Below are 11,792 nucleotides of genomic sequence, written 5' to 3'. Positions count from 1 at the left end.
TTTCTGTATCTGTCCATGAGACACAGGAATGGAGCATTTTTGGGTTGCCACTTGGCTTTAACTCCTAGGGATGGGACTGTTTTCATAACAGTGCTGTTTGGCAGTCACTGTAGTTCAGCATCAACCCCTTGGCAGTGAATGCCGCTAGATGGCAGCAGCTGGCAGTCACAGCAGTAGTTACTCTTGCTCTAGCAATAGAGTTAATGTTGGAATTCAGCAAACTCCAAGGCTGGAGTGTGGGAATAAAATCCCTCTTTTAAACCTCTCAGCAGCTCTGTGGAAATACAAAATCTCTTGTGAACCAGCTGAGGGATTAGACACAAAACTAGCTGGGGCTCTTTGCCAGGCTGATTTGTGGTTTAGAGATGGGGTGGGGCACACTGGAGTGGGTGAGGTTGCTCTTTGACTTGCTCTCCTGTGACTAGTGCCTTAGATTTTGAGCTGCCAGCCCTCCAGGATTGTCCTGGAGTCTCCAGGAATTAAATGATCTTTAATTACAGATAGTCATGGGATGAAATCCCCAGGAACACTCCAACCAGAACTGGCAACCCTACTTAGCATGCAGGGCCCAGCTCCCCAGGCTGCAATACTGCACATGGCCCTGCCTGCTTGTGCTGCAGCCTGGGGCTACAAAGGATGCAGCTGCCACCCCATTGCAAAGGGGAGGCTGCAGAAATCCTAAGGCCAAGTCCTGGGGGCAGTTCTGAGTGCAGTACTGCAGGCTTCCACCCCCTTCGGAGAAAGGAATGGTTTCATCCAATGTCCCCCCCCCTCTCCCATAACCAGGGTGGGTTAGTCTAAATCCTTTCTCGCCCTCCACAGGCACCGATGGTTTGAGCCAATCTAGCTGCCTTCCCCGCCCCGAGCTAAGTGGTTTGATCCAGAGTTCCGCGTTTGGCTCGTTTTGGGCATGTCGCGATGCCGTACAGTGGGGGCGGGAGTGACACGTTCCCATGGGGAAGCGGCTGCGTGTCCGTGAGGCGCGGGGTGTGGCTTCGTCTCTTAAAGGGGCCGCGTCACGGGCGGGAGCCGGGAAGAGCCCAGACCGCCGAGGTGAGTGACCCTGCCGGGGACGTGGTGGCGGGACGGGAGGGGCGAGGGCACAGCCCGGGGCCCCGCCAAATGGGGGGGTCGGGGGGGCGGGGATCCTGGCTAGTGCGGGGGTCGGTGGGATGGGGGTGCTGGCTAGTGGGTAGGGGGGCGGGGATCCTGGCTAGTGCGGGGGTGCTGGCTAGTGATGGGGGGGCGGGGATCCTGGCTAGTCGGCGTAGGGGGGTCGGTTAGGGCAGGGGTCGGTGGGGTGGGGGTGCTGGCTAGTGGGTAGGGGGGCGGGGATCCTGGCTAGTCGGCGTGGGAGGGTCGGTTAGTGCAGGGGCTGGTGGGGGGAGGCGGCCCCAGTAGGGTCTGGCCCCTCCCGGAGCACCGGCACCCGTGGTGAGAGAAGTGGGATCCTGGGGCGAATCCGAACCCTGCCCCTCCGCATCCACCGCTGGCACCGGGGTATGGGGGCCATGCGGCCATGTGAGGAAGGGATCCGGTGCTGCCCACGCCGCCTCCCAAGCCACAGAGAGAGGGGCTGAGCCCTGGCAACACAGGCTGCAGCCGGCCCCTTTCCAGGGAGGCTTCTGCTCAGGGAACCCCTCCCGAAAGGCAGACCCATTGCAAAGGCCATTAGTGCCTCACACCCGCCTAGGTTGCAGGCCAGCAAGGGGCTCAGGACAGCAGGGTGTGGCTGTCACTGACCTTCCCGTATCGCCTCCGGGAAGGCAGACCGGCTCCTGTCCCTCTAATCAGCCAGCACAGTCCTACTGCCTGACCACGTGGCCCCATTCACACACCCACTGGACAGGGAGCCTGTTGGTCTTGCCAGGCAAATTAGTTTAGTTCTGTCCCGAAACAGGGATTCAGGCAGCGGCAGCAGTGGGATGCGCAGAGGGAACAGACTGGAAACCTGCTTTGGACTCTGGGATTTTAAGGGTGGTTGAGGTGACAGTGTGGGCCTGCAAGGGAGCCGAAGGGCCTGGCTGGGTGAGAAATGCAGCCAAATAGTAATGGGGTTGTTCTAACCCCCAGGCAGGTCTGGGGCCTCTAATGAAGTTAGATCCAAGAGTAAACAGGACCAGCTGGCACTGCATATACCCATGAGGGAGCAAAGCGCCCTGTTGTGGCTTTATTGAGAGAGGTTTTATTGGACTGTGTGGGAACTTGGGCAGTCTGGAAACTGACTTGCCGGTAGCCCGGTATAAATGAGAGCTCTTCGTACGGCAAGAAGATAATTGAATTGTGTGGCAGGGAGAGGAGGGTTCTGTACAGGCAGATGGGAGAGAAAAACAGAACAGGAGCACCCTGAAATAATCCTTTGCGCTGTACTAAGATCAGAGTTCTTTACAAATGTACCCTTATCCCATTTTACACATGGCGAAACAGAAGAACAGAGAAGTTAGGTCACCAGTCTAACTCCCACAGTGGCAGGGCTGGGAATCCCTACTCCCAGGCCCCTGGGCCCCATATTCAGATTAGGTTATGTAATCTGAGGATTTGGTTTACACTTTTGGGTTTTTTTTCCCTTCCCCTTAATTTATTATATAGCAACATAAGCAAAAGACTGGCCTCTCCATGCAGCTGCCTGCAGGCAGTTCAGGTTTCTCTGTTACTCTTTTATCCATTTCCTCTTCCCTGGAGAAGTTTGCTGAAGGTGGAGAAAGTACACCTGGCAGGTGGAGATTTGCAGACGTCATGTGCTGTGTGCTGCACCCCCTTCCTCCCAGCAGCCGCACCCATTGAAAGCGGATGCCGAGCTCACATTTCAGACCTTTCCTGTAAAATAACGTAGAAAAAGAAATCAAATCAGTGAACTGCGTGAAGTGTCAGCCCAAAGGTTTCAGTTCTTATTTTGAACCAGTCCAGCGTGCGGATGGTGATGCCTTATACACCAGCAGCTAGCTCAGGATTTCAATAGCTGCTTGGTTCCAGCTCATAGGCTGGTGCCTGGATTTACATTAGGGGTATTTAAACACTCAGATGCATGGAGCAAGGGGGATGGCTTTGGAGGCCAGCCGTCCCTCTCACTGGATACCGTATGAGCCTCCCACCAAGGGACTGTACAACCTAATAAAGCAAGTGACGCTAGTAACCCCGGAATTGGTGCAAAATCCATGCCGGTGGTGGTGGTATGTGTGCTTAGGTGTGTGAGGAGCTTTAATCTGGATAGTTAAATGCTGTCTGAAAAGGAGGGAGAATGGGAACTGCCTGGGGAGGGAGAGCAGATAGCAGGGACTTAACCTGTGTTGCAAAGCCAGAAGTGCCAGGTGCCAGTGAGTGCTTCACACACACCTGAGTCAGGGGCAGGTCCTGCAGCTACATACCTCCACTGGGGCCTCAGGCGATAGCTGATTGGACTGTGCTCTTAGGCAGGTTGGGACGGGGAGCCAGGCCAGACCTTGCTGTATTTCCTGGCTTTAGCCCACCCAGCCTCCTCCTACTCTCATAGTCTGTATGTGGGGCCTTACGCTGTCCAGCCCAGAAGAAAGTGGGTCTGTTAGCTAACAGAGTCCATTGAAGAAGGAGCCCCTTGCATCACTTCCTGCTCAGGCCTTTCCCGCTCTCTTGAGAGCAGCAGGACAGAAGCCTCCTTGAGCAGGAGGAATGAATCAGGTAGGCTGTGCCAGGTTGGCATCAGGGCATTTAGAACTGAACTGTTGGCACTTCCGAGCGGCCTGTGTGTGAGGCAAGGCTGGATTGCATTTCCTGCTGGCTGGCTGTACTAGACAGCACAGACAAGCAGCTAGTGTTTATTCCTGGGCAAAGGAGGGTGGATCTCCCCATAGACTTAGTCATTCCTGCCAGGTCAGAGACCGTCCCAGCTCCGGCTCTCTGGAGCCTCTTTCCCTGCAGGGACCTAGCAGAGGGCATATGAAGGACTAGGAAATGTGGACGGTAACCTCTGACTCCTAAGTGAGACCGCTTAAATAAGCTACACCCTGAAGAGGGAGAGAATGGCTTCGCTGGGCGTCCCTGCTGCAGAACCTACTCTCCCCACTACAGAGAGAAGAAGTGATTTGACTCTGCTGCCTCCTTCCTCGAGCTCCCCAGCTGGCCACTCAAGGAAAGAGCCTCTTCACTCAGCTGGGTCCCTGCTTCTCCTGTAAGGCAGGGCTCTCCACCTTGCTGGGAAATGAGACTGGGCTTGTTTCTTCGTTTGGCTAGATATGGAGCAGGTGGTTCGCTGTCATTCCGTAGTCCCGACCTTTTCTGTTTTGGGATGGGGTTAACCTGGGTGTAGATTTATGCTGCTTTTCTCCCTCACCTGGGGCTGGAGTCTGTTGGGGCCAATCCTGCATTTGCGGCAGGGTAGGGTCGTCTTGATGGCTACCCGTGCTTTGCTGGCTGGCTCGCTTGCATGACAGAGAGAGCTTTATTTTTCAGAGCTCATCTGGTCTGGCTCAAGCTCTAATCCTCCCTTGGTGACGCCCTTGTTGGCTACTGGTTGTGATGTCAAGCAGGTGACTAACCTCAGAATGAGCTCATGTTCGTGCTAGGCAGCATGGGCTAGTGGTCTGAGCACAGGATGGGGGAGCTAGGAGCTCCTGAACTCTGATCTCAGACAGATACTGACACATCGTGTGATCTTGGGGAAGTTGCTTCCTCTGTGTGCCTCAGTTTCCCCGTATGCAAAATGGAAATAATCCCTTCTTCTCATGGGTAACTAGTGAGTGTTTGCTAAGTGCTTTGGAGGCATTGATGTCTCATAAACCCTCTCCCTCAGGAAAACTCCACGCAGGTGGAAATACTCCCAGGCAGGATGTTTTTCAGTTTTCCATGTGCTTAGTAAATATCTATCTAATTGGTCCTGAATTTTCTGTTCAGTTCTGGTGATTCCGCCCACCCCCTCCTTTCTCACAGAGGCCACAACAGAAATCAGAGGGGCCCAGAGGTGGGTGATGAGAATGATCAGGTCCTGGAAAGAGAGACTAAAGATTCGGAGTGATTAGTTTTGAGAGAGGGGGGCAAACTAGAGGGAAAACTATAAAAGAATATAAATCAAAGAATGGGCAAAAGAAAGTAGATCAGGCTCTGCGATTTACCCTTCCTCATAGTATGAGAACAAGAGGACCATCAGTTAAAATGTGAGGCAACACAATTAAACCTGAATTCATTTGTACATGATGTGAAATTAGCCTGTGGGACTCATTGCCACTAGGTATCAGTGAGGCCAAGATCTTAGTAGGGCTCAAAAAAGAATGAGCAGTTCCTTGGATGACCATTCCAGGGGATTGGAGATAAACACTCATGATTTAGGGGATAAGACAAGCACAAAGGGCCAGATTTTTAGAGCTATTAAGGTGTCTAACTGCCTAGATTAGTGAGTTACCCTCTGGACAGGTTGCTCTCTTCAGTGATCTGGGATTGGTCATTGTCAGAGGTGGGATCCTGGCTAGATGATCCAACCTATGGGTCCTACTAAAGCAATTCCTATGCTCCATCTGTCTAATCATTTCTAAGGTTTCTGTCACTGCAGTGTCCGGCCCCCAAGATTGCCCCTTTCACTCCATTCTTTCCATTTGTCATCTCACTCAATGAGTTTTCCCATTCCATCTTAGGTGAGGATGGCAGAGAAGATCCTTGTGACAGGTGGAGCTGGGTACATCGGCAGCCACTGCGTGCTGGAGCTGGTGGAAGCTGGCTATATCCCTGTAGTGATCGATAACTTCCACAATGCCATCCGAGGTAAGGAGAGTCACTGCCACTCTGGGCTCTGTCCTGTCATCCTGTGGCCCCTGGTGACCCTCAGTCCCACTTGAGTGCCCATGGTCAAGGCCTGATCTCTCCTGGCGTTACAGAATAACCTGTCTCCCCAGGGGGAGATGCTCTTCCCGAAAGCCTGCAGCGCGTGCAGGAGATTGTGGGCAAGAAGATTCTTTTCCAGGAGCTGGATATCCTTGATGAGGCAGCTCTGCGGGAGCTCTTTCAGAAGGTGAGCACGTGAGCTAGCAGCAATCCTGCTGGGGAAGGGGAGAAAATGCATTTCCTGCTGCGCAAGGTGCTGTGCTGACAGGGGGAAGCTGTTTGGAACATGTGCTGAGGGGGCTGCAAGACACACGTATCCGCAGGACACAGGGAGGCTTTAGAGCTGGTCAGAAAATTGTCTTTTTATTTTTCCCCTCATGGAAAATTTCAGCATTTCTGGCAAGAAATCAGAAACTTGAAAAATTCCTGCCAGAAGCAGGATGCAGACCAAAAATGTGGCCTTGGAACTGTTACAGCAGGGCCTCCTGGGAGTTTGGATGCCTCATGTCCCTGTTCTCTATGGGCTGGGTGCATACACCTCCCCTGACTCACAACAGTCTCCCTTCTTGCTGGCTTCCCACAATGCACCATGGGAGATGCAGTCTGGCTGGGGAACATGACCCATAGAGAAGAATGGGAGCGTGAGGCACCTGAACTACAACTCCCAGGAGCCACTATGGTGGCATTTCCAAATCAAAATTTGGAAGTTTCGGGTGATGAGGTTCTTTTGACCGAAAGTCAAATATTTCTGTGGCAAGCAGACACCTTTTGGAAGAGACATTTTGTTTAGTCGAAAACCCAATTTTCTGTCGAAAAACAGTTTTGACAGAAAATTTCCAACCAGTCCTAGGGGCTTTTCGCAGGTGTCATTAACCCAAGTTCGTTCCCAGCTGGCACTGACCCTTGGCCTCTTTGTTTCCTTGCAGCACCATTTTTCAGCTGTGATGCACTTTGCGGGGCTGAAGGCCGTTGGGGAGTCCGTTCAGAAACCCCTGGAGTATTACAAGGTGAACCTCACGGGGACCATTCGACTGCTGGAGGTAAGCATAGCCCTTGAGGCAGGGCACTGGAGTACCCAGAACGTCCCCAGTGCAAAGGACTCAAAGGCACACAAAGCTGGGGATGCAGACAGATCCCAGGAGATCCCAGGGAGCTGTGTGCACATCCTGCTTAGTGATCATGGAGAGTGAAGATCAGGGAGTAAGCCCAGCAGTGGGGGTGACCATGTGCCGTCCATCACTCCAAGTTCCAGTCCAGTAGGGGCTCATGCAGGCTGACACCTCCCCCCATGCAGAATTACAACAAGGGGGTATCAGGTGCATACAGGAGAGCAGAGGAGAAAGCCTGGAAGATAATTAACGTGAGAGAATGGGAGGGATGGAAAAGCCCCTCTGGCTGCCTGGGAAGAAACCTCAGGATCTCTTTCCCCCTGTTCATGGTTGAATGAATATGCTTCTCTAGACTGTGGCCTTGGCCTGCTATGGTCAGCGGTGCTGAGAAGGAGGTTTCTCAGGAAAGCTTAAGCACCAGTGAGGTGCAGTGAGTCAGTAAATAGCTCTTCTGAGTCAGAACTGACCCCAGCACAGCACTAGGGGGCGCTGTGCCTTGGCTGTGGTGCAAAACCAAAGGTCTGGTTGAGTGTGATTATTAATGGTCCCCAGCACATTTGGTAACAGTTGGGTTGTTAGCCTCATGTACATTTTGAAGTTCTGTTCTGCCTCCCTAAAGTCTCCCAGTTGGCAGCAGCATTCCTCAAAGAGCTGCTGAGTTTCACCCCGGAGGTGGCTACATTTCAGTGGTAATATTAGGAGATAGGTCTGTCTCATAGAGCTGGAAGGGACCCTGAAAGGTCAAGTCCAGCCCCCTGCCTTCACTAGCAGGACCAAGTACTGATCTTGCTCCAGATTCCCTAAGTGGCTCCCTCAAGGACTGAACTCACAACCCTGGGTTTAGCGAGCCAGTGCTCAAATCACTGAGCTATCCCTGGTGGTCCGGTCCTCAGATAGGTTGGCTGTACATCAGTTTGTTTCATTCCCTGTATCGAGGGCTCTTTGCACATGTGCGCTGTTGTTAGTGGGCAGTTCAGTACTCGCTAGCATGTACGTAGAGCTTCCCACTGCCAAGCACACGGGAGAGGCTCTCCCTGTGGCTTGACACTGGACGGGTCCCTGCTTTCCTCTCTCAGACAATGAAAGCACACGGGGTGAGGGACATTGTGTTCAGCAGCTCAGCCACGGTGTACGGAGACCCTGCCTACCTCCCGCTGGACGAGAACCACCCGGTTGGGGGCTGCACCAACCCCTACGGCAAATCCAAGTACTTCATTGAGGAGATGATACGAGACCTGTGCAAGGCCGAAAAGGTAAGAAGCACCCACTCAGCCCTGTGCACACCCTTGAACCAGGGGGACTAGGAACCCAGTAGGTTGGGCTTCCCCTCAGCTGGGTCCTAAGTCCGAGTATCTCCCCAGCATTCACGGCCCCACTCCATATACACAGATCTCCACTAGCCTGTGAGGAATGGGATCAGCCATTCCTGCAGCACTGCTGAAAGCCCCCCGAAGAGGAGTTAGGGGAGATCGAGGAGACACACATACTGGCCCCCTAATGTGGAACCCACAAGGATGGGGATCTGTGGAGACTAGAGGCCAAGGCCCTTGCTTCTTCTGTGGGGAGCAAACTGCACGAGGGATGAATTTTCTGTCGAGTGACCCATTCCCACCTACAGGTTTCCCCGGGGACTAGGAAATCTGGGCTTTCTGTTTCCCAGCAGAACTTTCTCAAGGCTTGGGAGATGGGTAGATGAACCAGGCAATGTTCAGACATCTGTGTTCATATTCCAGGAGTCCTTTGAACAGCATGGCAGGGGAGGGAGGGAAAGGAGTGCTTCCTGGGGCCCTGTTTGCGCTTCCCAGGCAGAGTGTGTGACTGGCGCTGTCTCTCCCAGGACTGGAATGCCATTCTCCTCCGGTATTTCAATCCCATCGGAGCCCATGAGTCAGGAAGAATCGGAGAAGATCCCCAGGGAATCCCCAACAATCTGATGCCCTACGTTGCTCAAGTATGAACTCCCCTTGCAGACTGTCTTTAACTAGTGCTCTGTGTAAGAGCCCCTGTACGTGTTCCCTTTTTGTGTCACACGAGCAGACTGAACTCACGAGCCCGTTCCCTTGTGTAGGTGGCAGTGGGGCGCCGGGAATACCTGAGCGTGTTTGGGGATGATTACAAGACAGCTGACGGAACAGGTGCGCTGCCCAGTGTTTCTGGCTTATCTTAAACCCTGTTACGTTAGATGGTGCCTGTTAAATCCTGCTCCCTGTGGCCCAGGATGACTGAGCTGCCTGGTGCATTCACTGACCTGGTTTGCATTATTCTCCTGTTTCTTGGCAGGTGTCAGGGATTATATTCATGTCGTGGATCTAGCCAAAGGCCACATCGCTGCTCTGAAGAAACTGAAAGAAAACTGTGGCTGCAAGGTAGGAAATGGCTCTAGTCTGGGTGTTGGGGATTAGCAGAGCCATGATTCACCAACATTAATGTGGGCTCAGCTGAACCAGCTCCTTCGGCCTGAGCCCCCATTCCAAAGTAGGGGCTGTCGCTCAGGGGGAATTATATACACCCCTAGCGCTGTGTGATTATAAAGGCCTTATCTGTCCGTTAAAAGAGCCTATAGTCAGGGTGAATCTGGTGTTAGTGCCAGGGGTGGGGTTGGACAGGGCCCAGCTTTCACATGTGGCTCCTGATTTTGGGAGCCCACCTTGGGCTAGCTGGACCCCAGCTTTCAGACGTGCAAGTGCCCGCAGCCCGTTAGCTGCAGCTGCTCATCAATCAGGCCCCATTGTCTCTAGCTGAGCACCCAGAAGTCAAGGACAGTTTGAGGGTGGGGCCCGGTGCTTCAGTGAAACTGAAGGCTGGGCTGGGTGGTGCCCAGGCCCTCAGCACAGCAAGAGCCAGCAAGTTTCTTGTCCTACTTGCAGATCTACAACCTGGGCACAGGCTGCGGTTACTCCGTCCTGCAGATGATCAAAGCCATGAAGAAAGCATCAGGAAGAGAGGTACGGTGCTCACCCATGGCCTTACCAAGCCTCCTGGCCCTGCATGAGCGACGCTTTCAAGGCTGTTCTCGAACTCTTTCCAAGGCATCTTTCTGCCCCTTGTGCTGGTAAAGCAGCAGTCAGGGTAGCTGTCCCTGCTTCCAGCCTGGGGGAGCTGCTGCCTTGAGGTCTGTGGGGCCAGGTTGTTAGCTACATGGGACTGAGCCTTGTGCTGCCATCGGGACCCCCTGCCCAGCCCCTGGGGCCTGTGTGGTGAAGTTCCAAGACTGTCGCCCCCCTGACGCGGTGCTTTCCTTTCAGATAAAGTACAAGATCACGGCACGGCGGGAGGGGGACATCGCTGCCTGCTACGCTGACCCCGCCCTGGCCGAGCAGGAGCTGGGCTGGAAAGCTGCCTTCGGGCTGGACAAGATGTGTAAGTGCAACCCCTCCAGGCATGCTCTGACCTACCCTCACCCCTCACTCTACCTGGGCCTCCTCTGGGCCCTCCCATGACTCCTGGGGGGAGGGGGACCACGAGGGCATCATTCAGTCTTATGCCCATTTATCCCCATCCCCCTTTAGGTCTCACCAGAGCCTCTTCCTTGGCCCAGTCACTTAGCTTCTGCTTTGGGGGCAGAGGCTGGATGAGAAGCACCAGGGATTGGTGCAAAGAGTCAGACACACCTGAAAGAACTAGAGGGTTTGGTTCAAGACTCTTGCATTGGCCCTGGAGGTACAGCCAGCAACCCTCCCCCCAGCAGGCTTAGGCCAGCCTCCGTGGCTGCCACAGCCTCAGTTTCTCTCTGTGTCTTGCAGGTGAAGATTTGTGGCGGTGGCAGGTGCAGAATCCCACAGGCTTCAGCAACAACTAGAGCGTCGGCCCTGGGGAGCAGCCAGGATGCTGCCGGCTCGCCAGTCTGTCCTCAGAGAGCTGCAGTTGCTTTGTCTGTGGGGGTGGGCCGGCCTGAGTCATACTGGGCCAGTGACATTTTCCCCTTTTAACCAGGAGCTGACTTTACTCATGGAACAGGGCAGTCAAGAAACAGTCTAAGGCCTGGCCTCAGGGGGAAGGAAGCCCCTGGCTCTGCAGCAGCAGAGGGCTGAGCAGAGCCCAGCCACACCTAGCAGAACTTGCACAGCTTAAAACATCACAGCACGACTCAGTGGGGTCCCCCAGAGCAGGAACAGACACCTCCCCCACTTAAGCCATGCTGGGCTCTGGCACGGAGGGGGTTGCTCCTTCAGCTGCTGCTTCCCTCACTGCAGAGATGGTCACTGAGCACAGGCCTTTCCCTCTAACCTACCTCACAAGGACAGGACCCCCCCACCCACTGCAGCTTCCTATGGGCCAGGCCATCTCTTCAGCATTTTCATATACACAAGCCCCTCCTGCCCCTGGGGTCCTAGTTCCCTGTGCGTGGGAACATCTTCCCCGCTCCCGGGGGGGTTCTATCTTCCACCTTTTGGGGCTTGGGCACTGCCATTTCCCTTCCCCCTGGAGCAGTTTGCTCCCTGCCTCAGTTCCCTCACCCTTGTCTGTAAGGGACCAAATGAGATTTTTGTTGTCTGGCGGACACAGGAGCCAGGGCCTGGTGCTTATGAGTCTCTTGTGTCACATTGCGCTAAGCTAGCTCTGTGGTGTTCAATGGCCAGGCACAGGGGTGGGTTGGTCACTAACTCTCGTGGGACAGTGTGTAAAATCACCATCCCTTAGCCTAGCCCTCTGTGGCAGGCAGCGTTTACAAGCTCACTCCACAAGTGGCTGTGGCAGCTACTTACTTACAGGCAGACTCACTGAAGCCTGCCTGGGGCAACAGGTTGTTTTCCTAGCCCCTGGAGCTTTTATTTATTACAGAGAAGCTGTGAGCAGTCAGGGGACACAGTGGCCAGGCTGTTCCGTGCTCATTTCCTACAGCTCATAACTGCTGCTACTGAATGATGCATCGAGGTTTTGACTTGCCTCAGGGGC

At 54.1% G+C, this 11,792-nt stretch overlaps 1 protein-coding gene across 2 annotated transcripts; it reads left to right on the top strand.

The window, feature by feature from the left end:
• Positions 1–886: 886 nt before the first annotated feature.
• On the top strand, positions 887–11,487 carry GALE (UDP-galactose-4-epimerase). Of its 2 annotated transcripts, none has more exons than XM_050931972.1 (11): positions 887–1,053; positions 5,601–5,727; positions 5,859–5,974; positions 6,714–6,827; positions 7,973–8,149; positions 8,734–8,847; positions 8,965–9,031; positions 9,177–9,262; positions 9,764–9,841; positions 10,142–10,256; positions 10,640–11,487. In XM_050931972.1, exons 1-11 carry the CDS (start codon positions 919–921, stop codon positions 10,693–10,695), a joined length of 1,185 nt encoding a protein of 394 aa, XP_050787929.1. In that variant the 5' UTR covers positions 887–918; the 3' UTR covers positions 10,696–11,487. The 2 variants fall into 2 exon arrangements, with proteins under 2 accessions (XP_050787929.1, XP_050787930.1); XM_050931973.1 differs by lacking the exon at positions 887–1,053 and adding an exon at positions 2,704–3,654.
• Positions 11,488–11,792: the final 305 nt, after the last annotated feature.

Source organism: Gopherus flavomarginatus, chromosome 22, assembly GCF_025201925.1.
Source record: "Gopherus flavomarginatus isolate rGopFla2 chromosome 22, rGopFla2.mat.asm, whole genome shotgun sequence".
NCBI lineage: Eukaryota > Metazoa > Chordata > Testudines > Testudinidae > Gopherus > Gopherus flavomarginatus.
The sequence above is the reverse complement of the archived record's forward strand: the minus strand, read 5'-3'. Positions and strand labels throughout refer to the sequence as shown.

Excerpts from the sequence above, each read along its gene's own strand:
- GALE (XM_050931972.1), top strand. The coding sequence starts at position 919 with ATGCCGTACAGTGGGGGCGGGAGTGACACGTTCCCATGGGGAAGCGGC. Across the intron at positions 1,054-5,600 it reads GAAGAGCCCAGACCGCCGAG|GTGAGGATGGCAGAGAAGAT; the intron begins GTGAGTGACCCT and ends ATTCCATCTTAG. Across the intron at positions 8,848-8,964 it reads TGATGCCCTACGTTGCTCAA|GTGGCAGTGGGGCGCCGGGA; the intron begins GTATGAACTCCC and ends TCCCTTGTGTAG.